Source organism: Chlorocebus sabaeus, chromosome 9, assembly GCF_047675955.1.
Source record: "Chlorocebus sabaeus isolate Y175 chromosome 9, mChlSab1.0.hap1, whole genome shotgun sequence".
Taxonomy (NCBI): Eukaryota; Metazoa; Chordata; class Mammalia; order Primates; family Cercopithecidae; genus Chlorocebus; species Chlorocebus sabaeus.
In genome coordinates, this window is record NC_132912.1 from 90,654,493 (window position 1) to 90,680,615 (window position 26,123).

Genomic DNA, 26,123 nt, shown 5'->3' on the forward strand with positions numbered 1-26,123 from the left:
TCTTGATTTAAAGAATAGCCTTTATTTCTATCTGGAACTTCCTAAATAAAAATGACAAATGAATAATGTTTAGTTTATATAGAGATAGAAAATATTATCTTGTCAAGTTTGCCTAACATCTCTTTCCTGCAACAGCAGTCCCACTTTAACAATCTCTTCAGGTTGTATTCACAATATAACATTGAAAGAAAAGGGAAAAGGAATTAATAGTTTTATTGAGCACCTACCACATCTACCACTGTGCTAGGTAATTTACAATCAACCCTTAAAATTAACCTGAGAAGTAACTATTATTATCTCTATTATTTAGATGAGGAATTTACAGGTCAGAGAAATTAAAAGAAATGTCAGGATTATACAGCTAGGAAGTGACATTAACAGAGTTCGAATACTGATTTGTCTAATTTCAAATCCCATATTCTGCTGAAACACTAATAATCCTCATTTGGGAGAGCAGAACATGGCTAGTGAATAAATGAAAAGCACCAAAAAACACACCAAAACTGCCACCAAACAAACTGTGTCCCAGGAAGAAGTTATACAATTGCCTAGTTTTAACTTTCAAGTGAGCCACTAGATAAGCAGAAAAACAAAATTATCATTGGACTACTGTAAAAATGGCTTATGTTTATGCATGCTTTCTTGTTTATAGCTTAATGAAAGTTATCTTCTCTGGTCACCGTGGTTTGCTTGTTTTTTTTTTAAAGTAGGTATCTCCAAGTGGTTGTTGTTTCTGTGGAGGGAAAATGAGTTAGATGGGGAGTGTGTGGGGGCCAAAAGGAGGAGGAAAACTTACCTTTTACTGTATACCCATATTTTTTTGACTGTTCCATAAGATTTTCTACCCTTTCACACTATTTTTCACCTTTTCAAGCTATTTCATTTTTTCTCCATGTAAAGTATTATTTTTTCAAAAAGATTAAGAAGTGGAATAGGATATATTAAACTAATATTTTTGCCTGGAGTGGGGAAGACAGAAAAGGGGAAAAACAGCAGCAAAGAAAATACTTATGAGCTAACACTCACTTCATTCAGGTTCTAAAAGATTCATAAAATTGTCCTTTTGGAAGAATCAGTTTAGAAAGTTGGACATGTCATTAACAAGAGTGAAAAATCAGAGATGAACGAATTAAACTTAAGTTAGAAACACGGACAACCTCTGATCTTTTTACCGAGGTCACAGCTGAATTGTTCCAATTTAAGTGTGTGCAGACAAATCACTGATATAAGGCTTTTTAAAAATGCATTTAAATGGGAACTAGCAAGGATTCTGAGTACATAATTATCATTATATAATAGGTATAATCACTTATCACAAACTTACATTAACATCTTTCTTCTTCTACACATGCGGAAACAGTGATCCTCTTTTAGGGTTAATGTACTTATATCTCTTTCCTCTCATTTTACCATTATATATTCTGAAAGTTCTTGGGTAAGATGGCATTGCACTGTAAAAGGAAAATAAATCTTGGGGACCCCAAATCACTAAGCCAAAGGGAAAAGTGAAGCTGGGAACTGCTTAGGGCAAACCTGCCTCCCATTCTATTCAAAGTCACCCCTCTGGCTCACTGGGATAAATGCTATCTTACTGCCTCCTTTGGAGCAGCTAATAAGAAATTCAAAAGAATGCAACCATTTGTCTTTTATCTACCTATGAACCGGAAGCCCCCTCCTTGCTTCAAGTTGTCCTGGCTTTGTTTCGAATTCCAGACAGAACCCAATGTTCACCTTACACATGTTGACTGATGTTTCATGTCTCCCTAAAATGTATAAAACCAAACTGTGCTCTGACCACTTTAGGCACATGTCATCAGAACCTCCTGAGGCTGTGTCATTGGCCCGTGTACTCAACCTCGGCAAAATAAACTTTCTAAATTAACTGAGACCTGTCTCAGATATGTAGGGTTCACATTTTGGTGACCGTGAAGAGATTCTGAGCGGAGGTGCCACTGACCTTTGACAAATCTATCGGTGCTTGATACCAGCATGAGCTAACTTTATGGCTCAAACCAATAGTACTATTTGCTGATGTCTGTGAGTGCCGCCTCCAGATAACACCTGATCTCCCCAAATTTGGTGGAGACCTAAAGTTTATTTTGCTATACAACTCCCTTTTTTTGGAGTTTCACTTGCTTCCAACAAGGAAAGCAAGATTTCCTGCTTCCATGACGATGGAGGGCAGGTAACTCCTTTATGGAGTTTGAGCTCACTCCTAGCAGGGAAGATGCGTTTGACTTTTTTCGTGCTTCTAGGATGTAGAGAGCAGTCTTCAGCCTGATACCTATCCATAGGTAAGTAGCTGAATTGGGGTTTTGGCTTGGCTAAAGTTTAGCTAGCTGATCTTAATTTCTCCTTACCATTAGAGCACCCAGTGATCATACTGTTGGGTCTTTTGTTGTTTGTTCATTCTGGTCTTTCTCCCATCAGATTTGACAAACTCTACTTGACTTGGTCAAATCCGAGTGAGAATTCCAAATTATGGGTAACAATGCCTCCCTAATTTGACTAAAATTCCTCGCAGCTGCAAAAGAGGAAAGGAAAAAAACAAAAACAAAAATCCATGCGTTTGGTTTCTGTGTTTGCTTACTGTCTCAAAAAAACAAATGTCCTTTCATTTACTTTTCTTCCACCCTATACCTCTTTCCCCTTTTGCTATGTGCAGTACCAAAAAATCTAGAGGTTTCCAATGACTTGAACCCATTTAAAGAATTCAGAACAAAGGCGCCACTCACCCCTTTTAGAGGGTTCTGTTTTCCTTGTGGAGTTTCAAGAGTCATGGTCAGATTCTTCTTAAGTCTAAACCTCTGTCTTCCGGTATTCCATAATCCGACTTTTTTGGCTTGGGGGTACCAGAGATTATCTTGTGCCATGACAGGATCTGACCTTGATGTGTGTAATGGTGAATGAGAGCTACAAAGTTAGGGGTGGCTGAGCACAATTTACACGAAGTGGTCTTGGTTGTTTTTTCTCCTAGGAAGTTGGTATTTAAGGATCCTGATTCTACCTCAGAGATGCATTCTAAAGGGTCTTCTCTATTGTCTTTTCTCCCAAAATTAATCTCGATTTGGCTTTTCTGTGCACATTTGCGTGAGGAACTGAACTGCTGTTTTCGCAGGTAAATGAGAGATTGAGTTTTCTCAGCTCCAAAGAGAAACAGTGTTTTGCTCCCCCCAGCCAAAAGGTGCCCCTGGGTGACTGGGAGCCTAATGGGAGTGTTATAGGGGGTTAACCTCCCTTGACATGCAGTAGCCTTACAAAAAAATCCCCAACAAAAATTAATTTTTAAAATGGCTCGTCCAGGAAATGCATATAAGGCCTGATCATACCACGTTTTGAGCCCTCCCAGAGGTCACAGACCTCTGGAGAGAGAAACCAAGACACATAAAATGGCAGAAACAACTCAGTGGTGACACACTGTGGAGTCCTGCCCACAAGCAGCGCACACTGATCCACACATAAAAACCCTAGGCCACAGCTCAGTTCCTCCTTTTAAGAAAAAGTGGGAAACAATCTAAGAATGAGGAGAATGATCCCCTTTCAAGCACTCCATAGGTTTTTTGGCACCACTACTTGCCAGAGTTTATGTAAAATGGAAGTAACATGGTCTTTGTGCACATTTACATTAAGGAAAAAGAACCCTCAGGTCGACCGACAAACTACAAAGTTCCTATGTTCTCTTTTTCTGTCTTTCTTTTCTGGCTGCTTTAAATCTGCTGTTATTTTTCTACTAAGATATAAAGCACTGTTTGGATCTAACAGGTTTGTTGTTGTTGTTGTTGTTGTTTTTGCAAGCCAGTGAATTTGTATTTATGTCATGGCTAAAGTTCCAAAGTAAAAGCTATAGGATGTGTGTGTGTGTGTGTGTGTGTGTGTGTGTGTATTTAAAAGGCGTTTATAAAATTTCCATAGCCCTATGTTTAACTGGCAATTAAATCCATTTTAATTTCCCTCTAGCACACTAGACTTTTCCTTTCCATACTTTATGGTGTAAACTTTGCTATCTGATGTTCACCTGAGTTGTTTCCTTTAATATGCAAATTAAAGGCTATTTAGCTGACAACTGCCTAGGATAGTGAAAAAGGTTATTAAGAATTTGAAAGTCCGCCGGGCGCGGTGGCTCAAGCCTGTAATCCCAGCACTTTGGGAGGTCGAGGTGGGTGGATCACGAGGTCAGGAGATCGAGACCATCCTGGCTAACACGGTGAAACCCCATCTCTACTAAAAATACAGAAAAAAAAATTAGCCAGGCGTGGTGGCAGGCGCCTGTAGTCCCAGCTACTCGGGAGGCTGAGGCAGGAGAATGGCGTGAACCCAGGAGGCGGAGCTTGCAGTGAGCCGGGATAGTGCCACTGCACTCCAGCCTGGGCGACAGAGCAAGACTCCGCCTCAAAAAAAAAAAAAAAAAAAAGAATTTGAAAGTCTAAGGTAGGAAAATAAAAGTTTTTATGAATCTATAATATGTACTTCTACCAGCGTGCCTAATATGTCTATGTATTTATGTGTTGTATACACAATGTTTCACTACTGAAAATATATAAAAGAGCGCTAACTAATTGGCTTAAGAAAATAAAAGTGCTTGAATCAAATACTTTATCAGGAAAAAAGAGAAGACTAGTCAAATGCTTTTCAAGTTTATGTAATTTAATAAAATCTTTAATAAATAAGCTAGCTTTAAAATTACTGGTAAAGTAATATTAGAAATGTCTTAAGAATTGCCAACATATATTTTTGTTCACATTTATTAATCAAGCAATTTCATATTTATCCCTGCAAAATACTATCAAAGTGTCAAAATTTGGCATAGGGATTAAAAACCATAAACCCAGCCCCAAACAGAATGATCTCCTCTTGCGTAATTGTTAATAAATAAGACATTGATATTAGTTTAATGAAAATAGCTACATCTTGAAGTTAGTAAGATTATCATAACTTCTAATCTTGTGGCTTTAGGTGATCTAGTCCATAGGCAGTAAGGTTTGTCCTGGGAAAAGGCTGTTAATTGCCTTTGTTTCAAAGCTAAACTATAAACGAAGTTCCTTCCAAAGTTAGTTCGGCCTATGCCCAGGAATGAAAGAGGACAGCTTGGAGGTTAGACGCAAGATGGAGTGAGTGAGGTCAAATCTTTTTCACTGTCTCAGTTATAATTTTGCAATGCGGTTCTGTAACTTCAAATGATGACTATTGCAGCTTTCATAAATAATCTAGGTAAACAATTAAAATAATTAGGTAAATGCAATGGGATAATTGTAAAGAAACTCATCATAATTTAGAATCTAAAGTTAAACTAAATTAAATAATAGATATTTCAATAAAATATATTGTAGAAAAACATTCTTTCTAAAAAAAAAGTGTGCCCTTTTTAAAAAGGTGAACAATTTTTGTCTAATTCAAAGCTTATTTAGGTCATGTATAAAAGAAGGTAAAAGGAACCAGGAAGTAAGAGGCATGTAAAGAAAGTTGTAAAAATAAAGAGGGTTGTTTTGGTAAGAAAGCTTAAAAAGAAGTATCTTATATGGTAAATTTAGTCCTACAATAAAATTACTGGTTAAGAAAGAGGATGGTCAGGACAAACCACAGAGTCCAAGCATGTCATGAATGGTCTAAGTCACAATAAAAGGATTTATTTAAAAAACAAACAAAAAAACTTTTGTATAATTAAAGGGAAATTAAAATGGTCTTTCTAGAGATGATTAGACTTGATGTAAATATATAGATAGATAGATAGAAACATTAAATCACTGGTTAAAACAATGAAATTTTCTTAAGGGACTGATTTACTCTTAATAAATTCAAGAGATTTTAATTTTTTTCTAACCCAAACTTCAACTTTTATTGCATCTCGCCATTTTCAGTTTTCTCTCCCCTTTTAAAGGGTGTGAAATTGTAACACTCTCTTTCAACTTATTTTCAGCTCACACAAGTTTTTTTCCTTGAGTTCTGTTTGTTATGGCCTGATGCTAACAATGTTTTCATGAATGTCCAAAGGAAATGTTTTCTTCCAACATAATATTCTGGCAGTGCAGGTCTTTTCTGTTGCCTTTTAGTAACTGGTCTAATAGATTTTACAGTTTAGCTAAACAATTCTATGCCATTATGATTAAGCTTGGTTTGCTTGGGGAAAAAACTGAAATTTAAAAAATTTTTTAAATTAAGGTTATTAACATTCATGTATCTTTCTATATGTTCAAAGTACCTGTGCCATTGAGTCACATGGCTTTGACTTCTGGGTCTAAAAAGGACACCCAAGTCCTGCTAAATCGTAAACACTGACAGCAATTAAAGCCTCATCTTCAGGCTCTGTAGAAAATGCCAATCAAAATAAACTGCATTTCTGAAACACAAGGCCAGAAATTAAAGCTATTCAACTCCTCAAGGCCCAGGGACTATCACAGAAGAGGCGGGCATGTGAAATTGGAAGGGCCAATTTTGAGAGAGAAAATAAGTTCAATTTCTCTATAACCATTCACATCAAAGGCACACTAATGCAAAATGTATGGGTCCCGTGTCAGATTAAGGTTTTTGTTGAAGCATTAACTGATTCCTTAATAGAGGTTATAAAAGCTGTGAAAGGCTTATGGAAGTTATATCTTACGGTCAAGATTAAAATTTTGGAGACTGTTTATAAACGTTTAAAAACAAATTGAATTGGCTTCATGCTGTTTATATTAGGGCTTATTGTTTGGAGAAGTAAGTCTCCTCTCTCAAAGAAAGAAGTTTTTCACCGTTTTTTGAGTTATCACTTTGAAATGAATGACTTATTTTACAATGACCTGTATGTAATATCAAGTTTTTTAAACCTTTGATATTTGACAAACTTTCCAAAATCAAATGATAAATTATGTCTTTTTTTGACCTAATTAATCCCTTAAGACATTAGGTTCCATAAAGTCCCAAAAATGACATAATCTGGCTTATTTAGTAAAAAAAATCATACAGCAAACATTGTCAAATAAGAAATAGTATTTGGTTTTCCTGGTATTTGTAGAGATGTTATTAGTATATGTTCCAAAATTATGAGAAACTCCTATAATTCTGATATGACTTAATGTACATCATCAATAATAATTTTAATTATTGTGTGCCACAGAGGTAACAAATTTCCTTGTCAATTGTGTCTTTGACTATGGCTACCCTAAAACTTTTGTCATCCATGGACAATTGTTACCTTCTTTTGGTCCTCTTTAGAAGGTGGTTTTATAACCAGCTATAAAACTCTAATGAGTGCTCTTGAATGCATGTTTCTGATTGAAGACTGTGACATCAGAATAGAAGAAAAACTTTCAGGACTCACAGAGAGCTGAAAGGTCCATGAATATGAAGCAGAACAGGAATTAACTGCATGGCATGGACTGAACTAACAGAAGACTGAAGTTATCTTTTTGACTTTTTGCTTAAAATGTTGCTGATCCTTTGTTTTGTTTTTTTCAAAGAAACTTTTCTTTTGCACTATTGACAGCTTCTAACAATTTAGTAGACTCCTATGAACAAAATTTGAAGCATATTTGTTTCTCTCCATCTGATTTCTCCAGATTGGAAACTATTTGTGAGTATTCTTAACTTATGGCAATACAGTTATTTGCATAAGTGCAGTAGTAATCTGTTTTCATTTGTAACAGGACACAATTGGAGAAACTAGTTATTTTACCAAGGCTTTGACTGGAATGGTGTGCTTTCCTTTAAGTAATCAAACTTGACTTACATAGCCAATAAAAGCCCCGTGGGAAAACTGGCCTCATACCTTGTCTACACAGTCCCTGTACAGGGTTTCTGACCTGTGGTAAGTAAAGAATATCACTTTCTGACAGGCCCAGGAGCCCCAAGTTTATCTTGGAATCAAGAGGAGAGGAATTCACCCAATTCACAGGTATCTGATGGTACAAATCCATGGCTGGGCTTGGCTTTAAAAAAGTCTTACCTGAGATGATTTCTATGGAACAAAGTCCCATCAAAGCCAAATTTAAAAGCCTATGTAGGCAGGGCACAGTGGCTCATGCCTGTAATTCCAGCATTTTGGGAACCCAAGGCAGGCAGATCAACCCCGAGATCCTACCACCACACTCCAGCCTGGGTGATAGAGCAAGACTACGTCTCGAAAGTAAAAAAAAAAAAAAAGTCTATGTAACAAAATAATTATTCTTGCTGCACTATATACAAATAATCAGGCCAAGCATAAGAAAGCAAATCAGTCCTACCATAATTTGTCTTTAGTGAAAACGAGACACTGGAGACAGAAAAATTATGTTTCAAAAACTATAGTATACCTGCTGTTAGATTCTAGTCCCGCCTAATGTTTTTCAATTTTTATTATTTTCTATAGTTTAGACCAAATTGAAACTTTTCTTGGCTACAAGTCTTCAAAATAATGTTTTCGGTTTCTTTCCCTTCTTTTTTCCACCATTTTTCCTAATTTGGAGTCACTGAAAACTAAGCTGTGCTTTCTTAATGCCCTAAGAACTGAAGCTAGACTGTTAAACTTCAGAAGAAAAGAACAGCAACTCACTCACACACATAAGCCACTTTCATACCTGCCTACGGACGCATGGACTTCACGTAATGTGGCCTATATATACATTTTCCAGGATTTGTTTATCATTTGTTGTTGTTTTTCTCCCTTCTTCCCCCTATTTTCTCTTCACAGGACATGAGACTTCACAACCTGCTAAAATGAGCTTTCCTAATAACTCAGACCTACCCGTCAAGGAGTAAACCATCCTAGCCATGAGAGATCAGATGAAACTTGAGACTAGAGACTCATTTTCTTCTAAATATGCTTTCTCCAAAAGATTTTTAAAAAGAAAAGGGAGGAAATATGAAAGGAAAATAAATCTTGCAGAACCCAAATCACTAAGCCAAAGGGAAAAGTCAAGCTGGGAATTGCTTAGGGAAAACCTGCCTTCCATTCTATTCAAAGTCACCCCTCTGCTGAGATAAATGCATATCTGATTGCCTCTTTTGGAGAGGCTAAACAGAAACTCAAAAGAACGCAACCATTGGGCTCTTATCTACCTATGATCTGGAAGTCTCCTCCCTGCTTCAGGTTGCCTCACCTTTGCTTCGAGCTGGACCGAACCAATATTCATTTTACATATGCTGACTGATATCTCGTGTCTCCCTAAAATGTATAAAACCAAACTGTGATCTGAACACCTTGGGCAGATGTCATCAGGACCTCCTGAGGCTGTGTCATGGGTGCATGTCCTCAACCTTGGCAAATAAACTTTCTAAGTTAACTGAGACCTGTCTCAGATATTTGGGGTTCCCAGTACTATGGTGCTCTTTTATTATGCTTGTGTTGAAAACAACACTGCAGAGTTTTTTCTCCTCTGATTTCCAGCTTCTATTGCTCTTCTTTCCTCATCACTTCTATCTACTCCCTTACCTACCTAGGCAACACTAACTGCTTGTTCCTTACTGACTCCTATCTCAATTTTATTTACTTCAGCTTCTCAGTCTTACAAGACTCAGCTCCAGTAAATCTTGGGTTTAAAAGCCACTTGACTGGCAATGGAGTTCACAACAGCTTTCTGGGGTTAACAAATGTTAGCTCTTCCAAGCTGGCATTCTGTGATAGACACTCTTAAAATTCCTGGCCGTTGAGAGTTCCAAGTTTTTAAAGTTTTTTCAGTATACTACTCCTTCACAGAATACTTCAGCTCTTACTTCTCTCAAAATAACAGAAATAGTTTTCAAGACTACAGTGTAATGATAGGACTAAAAATAGACAGACATTAAGTTAAATAATTAAGGTCATAATATGTCACTTTCTGTGTATAACTCTGTGTATGAAATCTTTCCTGGCCCTTGACTACTAAACCTCAATTTCAAGAAGAGTATATGGTCTAATTATTATTATTTTGAGATAGGGTCTTACTCTGTCACCCAGGCTGGAATGCAATGGTGAGATCTCAGCTCACTGCAGCCTCCGCCACTAGGGTTCAAGCGATTCTCCTGCCTTAGCCTCCCAGGTACATGGGACTACAGGCACCCACTACCATGTCCAGCTAATTTTTGTATTTTTAGTAGAGACAAGGTTTTGCCATCTTGGTCAGGCTGGTCTTGAACTCCTGACCTCAGGTGATCCACCTGCCTCAGCTTCCCAAAGTGCTGGGATTACAGGTGTGAGCCACCACGCCCAGCCTATATAGTCTAATTAATGTGCTAAAGAAAATACTGTATTTATAAATTCCCAACAGTTAACACATGTTCATCCTGCACTTTAAATCTATTAGAGTACACATCTCAATTAACCCACCCTTTCATCAAAAACATAGCTTATCAAAACTCTTCTACTACATCTAAATATGATCCAAGCAGCAGTATGTGCCCAGAACAATCCCAGTCCCTGTACAACACCACGTTGAAACCATCTCCTCTCTCATTACCAATTAAATCTCCTACCTTTCACAAGCTGAAGGTTTTCCTGGCTTCAAGTCTAAAAGCTTACAAATATATTGTTTAATCCAACATAACAGTATGCTTCCAGGATATGTTTCTGATTTGATGCAACTATGTCATCTTCTACCTCTCATCTCAAAACCCTAATGCCTTTAAAATCACATGGGGCCCACTGATTATCTGGTAAACTCAAAGTGTTCTACATCTAAGCTTTTAGATTCAATGCTCTGTCATTCTGACCATAGAAGCCACACCTTCCTCCTCCCACATTCACATCTGATCCTTGTCCTTAATGTGTATTCTAATTCCTTAATTCTTTTCTATTCTCCAACTAAATTATCCCCCATCTGGTAATACCTAACTTTCTAAATGGCCTGAATCACACAGTCATTATTTCAACGATGTGCTCCTTAGAAATCCTTACACTTCTTGTTATACTAGTCAGCTCCATCCCCAATACAGATTTAACACTACCATTCACTCTATCTGCCACCAAGTTGCTGAGTAACGCTTCAGAATAGTAACAAAACAATTGAGTTCCCAATAAATTCATACTTTCTTCAACCATGCCCTAATGTTTTAAAATCCACAATGATTCAATCTCATTAAATACTGATCACATATTTACCTAAATAGGCCCCCAACCTCCTCCACTCATTCACTTTTAGTCACAATCTCTCCTCTTCATGATACTAAAAATAAAACAACTCTAACCCTAAAAATGTTCCCTTAACTACTTACCTCAACCCCTACTGATTCTTCTGGGACCTTCCTCCATCTATCACATATCCTCTTAGGCAGCCCCTCTCTACTTCCTCCTTCTCCGCTAACCTTTCCCCTTTTTTTTCCTTCTTTTCCCCCAACTCTAGAATGACCATATTCTTTTACTTCAAATTATACTTGCTGCCTCGAGCAAATGGAAATTACTCTCTCCAAGCTTAATGATTTCACTAAATTTACTGATCACTTTCTTAGATCATATTCCTCATGACCTCTTCTTCTCCTTGACTATTCTATAACATGTTTACAATCAATTCTCTTTTGCAACCTTCTCCTTCTTTGGCTATGGTGACTTTATGCAAGTGATTCCCCAGACAGTGGGAAAGAAGTGAGAAGAGGTATAACCGAACAATTTTTGAGGTTTCAAAAAATTTTATTTGCCACCCCACCAACTTCCCCAAATTTTGATTATTTCTTTGCAGAACACAGTGTTTCAGTTGACAATCACTGCCACAGTGAACCACTATGACTGTCTGTAGTACTCTGTATACTTCAGGTGTATTCAGGTAGAAAAGACTATAACCAGTACCCTAAACATTATCTTGGTTTTATTCTCACTCCTCTGGTCTTTTTTTTTTTTTAAGTTCTTACAGTGCTTTTACTAATAACTAGGTAGATAAAATAATATCTTAGACTATTTAGATGAGGTATAAAGAAACACAATATAATCAACACCAAACCAGGTTTAAGAACGAGAACATTATCATAATCTTTCAAGCCTTTCTGTGAGGCCCTCTTCAAATACAGATCTCCTCTTGTCTTTCAGAAAAAAAATCACAATCCTAAATTGAAATCATCTCGTGCTTTTCTTTAACTTAACCATATGTTTGATTCTCTACGGTTTAGTTTTACATGTTTCAGAATGTCTACATGGGATCACACTCTGTACTCTTCTGTGACGTTTTCATCTCATTATTTCTTAGAGTTGCTGAGCATCTGTATTTCGTTCACTTTTCTCTGCTTAATATTATACTCTGGCATGTGTAGACCGAAGTATGTCACTTTGGCATAAGAATTATTTTGAGTTGAGGGAAATTTAGAAAAAAACAGATACAAGAAAAGCTGTCTGCCCTACCCCTTCTTGCCTAAAAGCAGTAAATTCACAAAGGTGTCCCTCCTCTTCTCTTTACCAGGAAGGACAAAAGTTAATCAAAGGAAACAACTTTAGACAGCCAGAGGTTGTCTGAAGTTTAAAATCTACATAACAAATTTTAATAACTAGTCTTCGTCTACCATTAGTTTCCCACAGTTTGCTGCCCCTAGAGACTCAAGGTCCTTTTCTTTTGTCTGATCACTTCTTTAAAAATTTGTTTCTTTGCCAAGATACTATATACACTCAAGTTCTAACTAAACTTTTGAATTACGCATCTGTGGTACTCCTATAGGTTGCATGTTTGATACATGTTAATAAACTTGTTTGTTTTTCTCTTGTTTATCTATCTTTCGTTATAGAGGCCCAAATGATAATTCAGAAGGGTAGAAGGAAAAGTGTTTTTCTTCTCCTATATGTGCATATACCAACATTTATACTAATATTCCGATTGGTTCCTGCTTTTTTCTATTACAAGCAGAGTTGCTATGAGCACTCTTGCATATATCTCCTGGTTCTTGGATATACGCCCACAATAAAACTTTTGAGTCATTGACTATGCACATTTTCAACTTTACTAGATAATGCCAAACTATCTTCCAAAATGGTTATACTAATTCATATTCCCAACAGCAATACTTTTGTTCCTACTGTTCCACATTCTCTGAAGCACATGTTATTGACAGACTTAAAATTTTACAACTTGGCAGGGGTGAAAAGGTATCTCAATTTGACTTTAATTTGCATTTCTTTGATTCCTAATCAGTTTGTGCAACTATTCATATGTTTATTGATCCCTGGAGAGTGTTCTTTTTTAATGTGCCTATTTAAGTTTCTTTGCCCATTTTTCTGTTATTTTTTTCTTACTGATTCATATGCATCCTATGTATATGTCCTCAGTACAAATCTTTTAAGTTATAAAAATAATAGGAAACACTTATGCAGTACTGTTATATTTTACATTACATATTTAATTCCAATAGCAACCCAACAAGGTAAGTGCTATTACTACTTCTTTTACAGATAAGAAAACTCAAGTCACAAAGTAGTTAAATAAAACTTTGTGTTTTAGGATTACCTTCCCTATTTATAGACTTTTGTTCTTCCACATGAATTTTAGGAAAAAATACAACAAAACGAAAATCTGCCAGTATTTTTTTAACTGATGTTGAATTTAACTAAACTTTCAATAGTTTTATAATGTGTTGTATGTCTTATGTTTGTCCACTGTTTTTTATTTTTGATGCTACTATATAATCTTTTTTTAAATGACATTTTAAAACATGGCAGATATACACAAGCAGCTGATTTTGTATACTGATTTTAAATCCAGCAAACCCATCAAACTCTCATTAATCCTGATAGCTTGTAGACATTCTTTGGCTTTCTATGTAGATCATCATATTATCCATGAATAATGACTGCTTAGTTTTTCTTTTCCAATCCCTACCTTTTTGACGTAGGCAGTGGCTAGAAACTCAGTAAAATGTTAACGACAGAAGTAATGGCAACAAAGAAAAGCCAAAAAAAAAAAAAAAAGTAATGAAAAGTAATGAAAGACAACAGGCTTGCTCCTAATCATAAAGAAAATGTTTCCAATTTTTCACTATAAAATACATTTGTTTTAGTAAATTCATTTTATCAAGTTAAAGATCACCTGAACCCGGGAGGCAGAGGTTGTAGTGAGCTCAGATCATGCCACTGCACTTCAGCCTGGGGGACAGAGCAAGGCTCCATCAAAAAAAAACACAAAAAACAAAAACAAAAGAAAAATAAGACTATCTTCTGTTCCCATTTTATTAAGAGCTTTTATAAACCCATGAACGAATGCTTAAGGCCTTTTCTGCATTGATTGAGAGAATCATATTTTATTCTTTAATCTGTTAATGTTGCATATTATATTGATTTCCCATCCCATAATGAAGCCAGGCTTAAACTCCTGGGATAAATCCAACTGATTGCATTATATTTTTTCTATATTGCTGAATTTAACTTGCTAACACTTAAGATTCTTACACCAATTTAGAAGGGAGAGAGAGAAATTACAGACTACTATAGGTTTTGGAATTGTAGTTATGCTAGCCTCACAAAAAGGTTATGTGTTCCCTTTCTATATTCTTTCTATATTCTAGAAGAATTTGCATAAATTGGTTATTATTAATTTGTTCCTTAAATACTGGCAGAATTTGCTATAAAGTTCTATGGGCTTGAAATTTTCTTTATAAAAAGATATTTTCACTATTATTTCATAGTTATGGAACTAACCATGTATTCTATTTCTTCTTAAGTCAGTTTTAGAAATGCCTATTTTTCTAAGGGTTTGTCCATACCTAAATTCTGAAATTTATCAATATACAGTTCACCCTTACACAACACAGGGACTGGGATGCTGACCTCACCACACTCAAAAATCCCTATAGAACTTTTGACTCCAAAAGTGAAACTACTAAAACTACTGAACTGAACTACTAAAACTGAACTACTAAAATAGCTTTTTGTTGACCTTATCAACAGTTAATAACATAGTCTGTATCCTGTATTCTTGCAATAAAGTAATCTAGAGAAAGTATGTTATTTAAAAAATCATAAAGGGAAATACATTAACTTCATCCTTGTCGTCTTCATGTTGAGTAGCGTGAGGAAGAGAGGTTGGTCTTTCTGTCTCAGGTTGGCAGAGGTAAAAGAGGTGAAGGTGGAGGGAGTGGCAGGAGAGACGGGCACACTCATTTTAACTTTCATTAAAAAAAATATCGGCTTATGAGTGGACCTACACAGTTTAAACACGCTGTTTGTTGTTCAAGGGCCAACTATAGTTATTAACAGCCCTTTATAACTCCAAAAGCGGAGTTTCGCTCTTGTTGCCAGGCTGGAGTACAGCCTGGTGCTGTACTTGCAATCTTGGCTCACTGCAACCTCCGCCTCCTGGGTTCAAGCGATTCTCCTGTCTCAGCCTCCCAAGTAGCTGGGACTACAGGCACGTGCCACCATGCCCCGCTAATTTTTTATTTTTAGTAGAGACAGGGTTTCACAATGTTGGCCAGGCTGGTCTCGAACTCCTGAACTCAGATGATCTACCCACCTCAGCATCTCAAAGTGCTAGGATTACAGGTGTAAGCCACCGTGCCCGGCCCTTATTTTTAACATCTACAGCAATATTAGGCCTTTTTTGTTCCAGGTGGCATTTTATTGGTAACTTTTTTCTTGTCAGTTTGACAAGTCTTGATTTAACATCTTTTCAAAAAACCAATTTGGGGTTTTATCGATTTTTCTGTATTGTATATTCACTTTCTATTTCATTAACCTATGTTATTATTTCCATTCATTTCATTATTATGTGTTTCACCCAGGAGTCATTTTAAAATATTTCCTACTTTCCAAACTTGTTTTTCTAATGATCTCTACTGTACTGTACCACAGCAGTACATAGTATTGGTAGCGATACTATGAAACTTGAGATTTGCTTTATCATCTAGTATTTGGTTTATTTGCACAAATCATATGTGCTTGACATATGTATTTTGCATTTATTTCGGCACAATATACTATATGTGTCCATTTTTTATTTAAATCTTCTATATCCTTAATTTTAAAAAAATCTGAACAATTATTAGGTGTTAAAAATCTCTCACCATGTTGATGGAGATGTCTATTTTTCCATGTAGTTCTATCATATTTTTGTTTTATATATTTTGAGGCTACATCAATAGTTACACACAAATAGAAATGTTATATCTATTGGTGAACTGAAATCTTTCATCATTTATTTAGCAAACATTTTCTCCAGTATCTTTGCCTCACAATTTCTTTTTTGCCCAGCCAGCTTTCTTCTTATATTTGTGTGGTATATGCATTTTCTATCTTTTTACTTTCAACCTTTCTGTATCTATATTTTAGATGTGTTACCTTGCCCAGCATATGGCTTAAATTTCTCTCTTTAAACTATTCATCTTTAAAACATTATGTCTTTATCTTTAGTTAAAATACTACAGATAGCCTTTTGGGGTTCTAGATTTATTGGAGTATCATCTGTGAGACTACCTACCTTAGACTGGCTCTGTGTTTTGTATACTGAGCCCCTCTGAAATCATAAAAACAGAATTCAGCAAATTCCCTCAAGGTAAAGGCTGACAATCAAGCTCACCTTATCTTTCTGAAATTTTTGTCTTAAGTTTTTAACCTGTATTCTTTACTTTGTTGATAGTTCATGAATGCCTTTAAGATTTTTAGGCCAGGTGCGGTGGCCCCCACCTATAATCTCAGCACTTTGGGAGGCCAAGGCAGGCAGATCACTTGAGGTCAGGAGTTCGAGACCAGCCTGGTCAACATGGTGAAACCCCATCTCTACTAAAAATACAAAAATTAGCTGGGTGTGGTGGCATGCATCTGTAATCCCAGCTACTCCGGAGGCTGAGGCGGGAGAATTGCTTGAACCAGGGAGGAGCAGGGCGCAGTGAGCTGAGATTGTGCCACTGCACTCCAGCCTGTGCAACAGAGCAAGACTCCGTCTCAAAAATAAATAAATAAAACAAGATTTAAAAAAAATTATCAAGCTTGTTTAGCTGTTTTCAGCAGGAGTCAGGCCAGGTACCTTGTTACCCATATTGACCTATTCATTCTTCACTGGCTGCACATCATCTTTCTACACCCTAAATGAAGGAAATGTATCAAAGTTTACTCTTCAGGTTACCAATTATAGTGCATTATACCATCTCCTTTGGAGACTTCATCACTCTTTGTATAGTAATTACCATTTATTATAGTGACAATTACATTAGAATTTCTCAAAAAATATATGTATAAATCTTGATGATGGTGAGGGGAGATGGGGAATGGTTTAGGAAAAGTCCTACAAATGATATATACGCATACAGGAATAACCATATGACCTACTCTATCCTAGGTGAGACTCACTGCTTTAACAACTCCAACTACTTATAACCATCTGACAAGGAAATTTACCTCTAGATTGACCTTTTTTCTGAGATTCAGACCTGCAACTTCAATTGCTGTATGAACTTTTCCTCCTGAATTCCTCCCACCAACACAAACCCAACATGGCTGGATCAAATGTCATCTTCTCATAAATTTGCCTTACCTACCAGTTTCCAAACCTCTATAAAAGATATTATGAGTCTTTGAGGTATCCAGACAAATCTTTGATTCATTTTTAAGATGTCCTTTTTCTTTTCCCACATCATCACAAAGTCCTTCCTGCATTCATTTGTGTTAGTCTATTTCGCTCATTTCATTCCTTTTGTCACCCTCTTATTCTAAGAGGGTGTCAGGACTGTTGTAGTCTATCACCAACAGAGCTTACTTCTAGTCCCTCTTGACTACTATTCCTTCTACGTACTGCTATAAGGTGAATTATCCTTAAAACATTGTATATCAGCCACCCATTCAAATATATTTAATGAGTTAAGACTGCCTACAGAAGTCTTCAATTGGTCAACAGCATATTTATTTATTTATTTATTTATTTTTGAGATGGAGTCTCTCTCTGTTGCCCAGGCTAGAGTGCAGTGGTGTGATCTTGGCTCACTGCAACCTCTGCCTCCTGGGTTCAAGCAATTCTCAACCTCCCGAGCAGCTGGGCATGCAACATCACATTCGGCTAATGTTTTGTATTTTTATTAGGGATGGGGTTTTGCCACGTTGGCCAGGCTGATCTCGAACTCCTGACCTCAAGTGATCTGCCTGTCTCGGCATCCCAAAGTTGTGGGATTACAGGCATGAGCCACCGCATGGCCAGTCATCAGCATGTTTAATAGTTGCCCAGAGATGTAGGGAAGAGAAGAGGAGGGGTAACCAAGAGGCTATAGCCATTGGCCAAGCAAATCCCATTACATCCTGAGTGTTTCAAACACTGGTAAATTACTGTGGAATGGGATAATGCTAGAAGCAAAAAGTATCCCTCCTTTTCAGTTGATGATGGATTTCTAAAATGCTGTGTATTTTTTATCAGCCTCAGTCCACCCAACAAAACAAAAAGGACCAAAGAAGGAAAAAGTAGAGCATTCTATTTAAAACTGTCCTTGCCTACCCTAGAGACCAAGCTCTTTCATGAAGCCACCTTCAACTACCTCAATCACTGGTGACTACTATTTTCCCTAAGAGCCAAAGTTTCTGTCTACACTACTCAATAAGAAACTGGCATATGCTTCTTACTATTATAATTTATATTATCATGAACAAATCTTTTCTCCCTACCATGGGTACTATGAAGGACACAGTATCTAATACTTCATATAGCTGATATTTAGAATACTATACACATAATTTTAAATGAAGGCTTAATAATGATGGTTCATTCATGTAGTATTTAGCATCTATATTTAGCTTTCTGTATGTCTTCTACATGTGTATTCCAGGAGTTCTTAGAAGCCAAGGGGAAAAAAAGACAAAATTATCTTTAAAAGTCACACCTCTGCTTTTTAAAATGCTGAAATGATGTAACTTACAGTATTTTGACATCAGACTTAAACTGACTTTCATGATTCAGGTGGGAGAAAGAAAACCCTACACCTAGGTTGACAAATGGATACACTCAAATTAGTTGTTTTTTTTTTTTTTTTTTTTAATCTACCCTGGTCAGACTTCCCAGAGATTTACAAATAGGCTAATAATGTAATCTAGAACTTCAGTCAACTATTTTATAACACAATTCAAGGAGAAAGTTCAGAATTTTCCAAAGTGCCTTTCAGATATACACTTATTGCAGTGTTTATAAAATTGTGGTTTTCACTTTTTGCTGATGTAAGGGCTATGCGTAACATTGTAAAACAGTCATTTATTTACATCCACATTTCCCACACTAGCCTATAGCATTTTGAAAGAACAAGATTTATTAATCTTTTTTCTTCGGTATCAAGCAGTTGCTAGGAACTCAATAAATGTTTATTGAAGAAATCTGTCACAACTTATATGACAGATCTAAAAATCTATAGATATCTTATTCAATTATTTTAAGATAAATTATGTTTTTATACCATAAGATATTCAATAAGATATAAATATTTTAGCTATTAATTATTGTTTTAAAAAAAAGGAGCCAGAGGGAAAAGCCACCTAACAGCACAAAAAATGTGTAAGACTCCTTTAAGGTTTTTATGTTTTGATGACAAACAGAAACCAAATATATCACTTTTAAAAGGAAATGACCACAAGAGGCAGCAGGTGAAAAGTTCAAAACTACAGCTTATTATTAACAATCAACAACTTTTAGAGCCATTCATTAATTAGATTTTAGTGCAGCTTATAAGTTTAAGACTGAGAATGTTTCAGTACTATCCACATTTCAGAAGTCATACACAGCAAAAGGCATATCATTACTGAAGATAAATATTTTGGGTTAACTTAAAAAATTTTACCTAGATCCTACCTTGAAAGCTGACAAAAATATTCTAATGAACATGTTCACAATATTATATTTTTATTCTTCGTTTCTCTTCTTCTGATAAGTTGTTTATATAGTAAAAATGACTTGAAATAATGTCATAATAAACTAGTACTTTGTAAGAGTAATAAAATTACGAGTACCAATACATTTTCATGTGAGTCTCACAGAATTTCTCATTAATTTGTTAACTCTACCAAATTTTTAGTTTGAGGGGAAAATATCTGTTAGCCACAAGAAAAATGATCTTCAGACATTTCAATCATACCTGTTTCTGAGCTTCTACTTTTTGCTTTCTGGTTGGATCAATTGCATCTACCATCCATTTGATAGTAAAGTATGTCACTGCACCAAATATTGTCAAACGGAAAATTAAACCAACAACTTCATTCCGACTCAAAGGACGAGAAAAGGCTTCAGCATGTACCATCTTGATTGTTAACCTTAAAAAAAACAAACAGAAATGTCACTAGGCAATAACTATACTTATTAAAATTGGGAGACTAACAAAGTAGCTTAAACTAAGCAAGAAAAACTAACTTCTAGTCAAATTAAAATATTACCTACCTTAAACAAACTGTTTCATTTTAAGGAGAAATGAATTTTTAAATGTTAAGTAAACAAACACATTTAAAGCTCCTCTTGCAAACTAGAAGTAGACTAGAAACTCAGATTTATTTGGTAGAATTAATCATTTTATTTGAAAAATACAGTAAATATCTTAAGGTATTTACTCAAACAGCTTTAAAGAACTATTTCAGAGTCTAGGAAAGTATCGACTACAACACTAATCCCACTGAAGAAAGGCAGCCCGACAATACTAATGTGATGGTAAGAATTTCTTCTATTAACTGTAATGTACACCAGGTAATTTCTGAGTGAAATTCAAATTGTGACCTCACTCACTTTTTCCTCATACCTACTTTTAAAGGTTTTCACAGCCTGCTTAAATTTAAACATGCCATTTTCTCAATTAATAAGTGGCATTAAATTTTTTGAGTCACACTATTGCTCCCAACAACCCAGCTAAGTAGGAAGCAATAGAACTTGGAAAAATCTTGAACTGAGACAACTACTACAAGAATACAGCACTCACCCAAGCTAAAGAGAAAAAAATGAGGTAAATGTGCCTACTTTTGCATATATCCCTGAACAGCTACATCAATCAAAGCTAGGCTTACAGAGGACATACACTCCTCTGTCAACGGCAATAACTACTCAGAAGAATAAGCTTGTTAGGGGTGATATGACTATCACATTTTGGGAGACAGGATCTTAGCTTCAAATAATGCCATTATACTTTCAGTACAGGAGTGTGCTGAATGCTATGGAATATATAAGAAAAAGAGAATGTGTATTTGCACTCATATAAACATGACAAAAACAGAATTGGTATGGCTCAGCACAGATAAAAATTAGGTACTGCATAAATATCCACAGTCCTTCCAGCTCTAAAATTCTCCTCTCACTACTACTAAATTAAAGAGCCTCTTCACCTTCCTCCCTCTAGAATAGCTCCAAAAATTTTTTATTTCCTTTTACACACCTCACCTCCACTCAAGGACATATACTTCTTCTCTCTAATCAAAAGACTCCAAAGTATTCCCTTTACAGGATTCCCAAGCATTCAAAACTATTCTAATCTAGAATCTAGCTCCAGGGTCAATTTTAAGCATTTTATCTTTCACCCCTTTTCAAAGGGACTCTAAATAGCTGTAGTCACTAGTATCTGAAAATCCCACACATATTTTCCCTTCAGCATATCTGTCTAGTACCCTGCATGGGCCATTTACCCTCATTCACCTTCAAACTAGTCAAATTCTATCCTAACTTCAAAAATCAACTTTATCTGCTCCATAAAGCCTTTCAAATCACATGAATTTTCTGTATTATTCATTTTGCCCTATTATACTATCTTAAAAAATGTCTTGCTTTTAATCATTATTGACCTTATGAGATATCTACTCAACTAGAGTTTAAATCCTTTTAAACAAGATGTATATCTTATGTACCTTTATAACTGTTATGCACAAAACAGGCCTTTATAATTGCCACACACAGAGGCTATTCAAAAATTATCTGTTCAACCGATAAATTGTAACTGAAGAAAAACTCCCAATCATTCCAACAGAGTCACTGTCAGACTTCTGAAGGATTTCCAAAACGTTCCACATTTCTCCATTATTAGGAGCCATTCGCTTCACAATAATTATATTTAATTTAAACTTAACAACTAAATAATTGAAAGCGTTCATTTTGGAGGAAGAAACTTTGACCTAGGATGTTAAGTGACTTAATTCATTCAATTAGCACTTACTGAACATCTATATATGATGCCCACTATATACTGAGTATACAATAATTGTTAAGATATCACCACTTTATTCAAAGAACACACTGTCCGGCTATTATATTAATTATAAAGAAAGCAAAAGAAGCCAAACAGGAGAAGGCACCTAACTGAAATCTCTCCTCATGGAACAAATCAAAGTGTGCTATCTTCAATCAGCATGGATTCCAAAAAAAAATGGGTTACACAATATTTCACTTCTCATAGGAAGTAAAAAACTGACTTTTCTAGTCTTTATTCCACAAAGTTGAAAATGCAGTTGAAACGTGTTGTATCACTACGTGGAGTATACTCACAGATGAAAATAATTTAGACAAGATAAGGGTTTTATTAACTTGATATGTGAAAAGTGGTGGCATTCCAGTAAAACATTTTCATTTGTTTAGAGTGGGTAGAGTGATAAAACTGTCATCTATTGGATATTCATTGAACTACACGAACAAATTAGGGCTGTTATGAACACATCCCAGTCATCAAGATGGTAACAACTTTTAATCCCATAAAAGTTCAAGATACAAAACCCGTTTATATCTTTCCCAATTCTGAAATTTTTAATGTAGTAAAGACTTAGGTCTACTAAGGCCACTTGTAAAATAGTAGTCCATCTTTTTAAATTACTTCAAAATCCTTCAATGAAACTGAAGCTTGTTTTGTAGACTGTAACTATATACTTTATTGTACACTCATGTATCATTCATTTGGTATTGATATACCTGCAATGTAAGGCTGTTACAGCAACAATAGCATTAGAGTGAACATACAATAAAAGCTGCATGTGCATACAACAGCAGAGAGTGTATTTCAATCCTGTATAAACATTAAGTTCAACAAAATGAATACACAAATATGTACATATACGATGACAATGCTGTAGCAACTAAGAAACATCCTAAAACACTATAACCTAGAGTTATTTGCTAGGCAAATATGGTATCAGGTCGTTTCATTTTAAGTTCTCCATTTCCGAGTGGAAAACTATGAAATCGTACTACCTCATCTATGAGCAATTTATTTACATGTACAGCATTCATAGCATAGCATTCACTGTAGCATTTCTCTCCTAATTCATTGCAGTATTTCACAAATGGATTCTCAAACTCAAAAGTCCCGGTTCTGCAGACATAAAGGCCCTACGGATACAGCCTATGACAATGAAGGCCTGCCAATATCTACAAAGAGAGCAAGTTATTATTAACATCACCATCTTCTGCGAAAGCGTGCCCGGCCCTGAAGAACCACCTTCGAGTCTGCACAAGGTGATTGTCGCCCGTGCGACAATCAGAGCTGGTTCATTCTAGCCGCCTTCGTCTAGGTTCGCCCGGTTCTGAAGTCTTCCGGGACGACCCCAAACCCCCACAGTGACCAGGAAGCCGACAAAGATTCCCTCGGGAATGGCACGAGTTTGGGGAGGAGCTAAGCAGACCCTAAGGACTCAGGCCGGGCCGGACGCCAAGGCGAGGCCCGGGACGCCCTTGGAGGTTAATCCTCTCGATACTAAGGGCTGCGGGGCGCTTGGGGGCGGCACTGAGGTGAGGCGTGGCAGAAGACCGGGGTGACCTTTCCTCCGGGGGTTCCCAGGTTCGAGACGGTCCTTAAAGGACCCCAGCAGGATACGACACCCATCCCATGAGGCCCCACGGGAACCCGCTACTCACCCAGGAGCAGAAACAGCGGGAGCAAATGCCCTCAGCCGGCCTCGCACAGGAAGGAAATGCAGCCTGGGAGAGAACGCTTCCGGCGGGAGCCGCGACCCACTCGCTCGCAAGGAGCATGCGCGACCCGCGGTCGCCGGCGAGAATGCTGCGTGCTCCCAGGGTTAGAAATGGTGAGCGAGAGCAAATTCGCGCACCCGATGCTTGCTTAACCTGCTACCTGCCGGACGGAGACTTTCTGGGAAGCCGGCGTGTCTGCCAGCAGCACTCGCTGAGGCTCTGAGTAACAGACACCACATTTGAGAAGGCGCTTATCACAGAAAGTCCCTGCCCTTCTCGCGGGCTCCGGGCGCAACCCTAACAAATAGGGCAGCCTTCTTGAGAGTGCAGAAATGCTCTGCGTACCCAGCAAAGACATTCTCTCCTTCCCACCACTCTGCAAACCCTCACGCCGCGGCTTTGTGTCTGTACTTTAGCCAAAACGCAGAAGCTCATGGCCACCTCCCACACCTCACCCTTCATCCCTCACCACCTGCCTTTCAATTCTAGGGTGAGCTCACCCTCCTCCCCCATCTCTGTGCTGACAAACACCTGAGGGTGGCGCCTGACAAATCTTTCCGCGAAAAGATTTAGCAGCCCACGCCAGCAGCCCCAGTAGTTGGGACGGAATAGGGCATCTGGCAACAGATTTTGCATTTTGGTGATTTCCCTTTTTCTTTTACCCGTTTCCCTTTCCAGAACGAGCGACGTGACATAAGAGGTCCCAAGGGAGCAAACCTAAAAGCCAGAACCTCCTGAATACCAGACTGACAGGGGGCCAGATGATGTTAGACACTCTGAAGATATAAGAAGCATCACTTCCTTCAGATAGAGTCGGTGAGACTATGATGTAATGAGAGTTCTCCCTGTGTTCTTCAGGAAGGCAGTTTGTGCCTTTCTACTTGAGGCATCATCTTTGATGGCTAAAGAATTCTGCAACTTGGCCAGCGCAGTGGCTCACGCCTGTAATCCCAACACTTTGGGAGGCCGAGGCGAAAGGATCACTTGAGGTCAGGAATTCGAGACCAGCCTGGACAACATAATGAGAATTCGTCTCTACAAAAAACAAACAAACAAACAAAAACCTAAAAATTAGCTGGATTTGGTGGCGTATGTCTGTAGTCCCAGCTACTTGGGAGGCTGAGGTAGGAGAATCGCTTGAGCCCGGGAGATCAAGGCTGCAGTGATCAAGCCACTCCACTCCAGCCTGGGGATCAGAACAAGCCCCTGTCTCAATAATAATAACAGTTTTGCAGCCTGATTGTTAACGAATGTTACTAGTTACAAACTTGTAATAATGTGGTGAAGATAATACCTAGTGAATGTCTGCTGGGGTGGGGCAATATGCTGCTATGTGCTTTATATGCATAACCTAAATACCCCAAAATCCTCTAAAATAGCTATTATTTTCTCCGTTTTTACTAATGAGCACATTTTAAAGCTTAGAGAAACTTTTCTAAGTTCATATACTTAGGAAATAAAGGCAACAATTTCATTGGAACACAGATCTGCCTAATTCAAACCTTGTACTTTACATTTTCTCTTTGAGATGGTAATTTAGTACGAGCTAAACTTTAAAATCTAGTTGAAAGTAAGACCATGAAATGCCAAAATCACAAGGCTTTAAAGGAAGGGATGAAAGGGATGCATGAATGTTGAAAACTGTGATTAAGTTCATGGACAGGAATCAGAATGGAATTTAATACTGTAAATGGTTCATGTTTTATACCCATGCCTTTTTAGTATTTAAGGCTTTTATGTATGTGCATGCCTACATTCCTAATTTTAAAAAAAATTAATGTGAAGCTAGGTTTGGGATTGCTAGACTAATTATTTAGAGAGATAGACCTTTGAGAATAACAGGAAGATTATGAGACTAGGACAATGTTCATTAAAAACAACAACAATGAAAAAAAAAAAAAAAACAAAACAGGCTATCAGTGCTCGGCAGACTTTCAAGAGACTCTCCACTGGGTCCTCGGATGATCCCAAGTTGAATCATTGCTTGGGAGGCTCATGGGCACATGGTTTGACAGGACTAAAAGGGAAGGGCCACTAAAGGAAAGAAACAGGTTTTGTGCCCCAACAGGGTAATTATACCCACTGGTAAGGAAAATGAGCTGAGAAATTCAAGGTGGTAATGGATTTTCATTCATTTGCTGAGTGAAATTGGTTCAACTAAGAGCCTCACCTGCCCTCCTCTACGGACCAGGGTGACCAGCCTACCCAGTTTCAGTTTGCATGAGACTAAAAGGTTTGCTGGGATATAAGACTGGCTGAGAAAGTCTCAGGCAAATCATGAATCACTCTACTAAAGACATCCTAAATGAATCCTACAATGAAATGGAGTTCCCAATATGGTTACATTTAGTTTCAGTTCATCTGCCTAATATCTGAGGGATGATTGCGCAGGAAAGG

At 37.1% G+C, this 26,123-nt stretch overlaps 1 protein-coding gene and 1 long non-coding RNA gene across 3 annotated transcripts in view; one reads left to right on the forward strand and one right to left on the reverse strand.

Annotated features, from left to right (window-relative positions):
• Positions 1-23,775, reverse strand: part of ATAD1 (ATPase family AAA domain containing 1) — a 66,496-nt gene extending 42,721 nt beyond the window's left edge. The window contains exons 1-2 of one of the 2 annotated variants that reach the window (XM_007963469.3): positions 23,670-23,775; positions 19,933-20,107 (exon numbers count right to left, since the gene is read on the reverse strand). In XM_007963469.3, coding sequence (XP_007961660.1) covers positions 19,933-20,094 — 162 coding nt within the window. In that variant the 5' untranslated portion in view covers positions 20,095-20,107; positions 23,670-23,775. Of the gene's footprint in view, positions 1-19,932; positions 20,108-23,215 lie in introns of both variants that reach the window. The other variant, XM_007963467.3, reaches the window with a different exon arrangement.
• LOC140712410 (uncharacterized) lies at positions 23,753-25,655 on the forward strand. The gene is made up of 2 exons (XR_012094000.1): positions 23,753-23,839; positions 24,405-25,655. It is a non-coding gene; the product is annotated as an uncharacterized lncRNA (long non-coding RNA).
• The last annotated feature ends 468 nt before the right edge of the window (positions 25,656-26,123 follow it).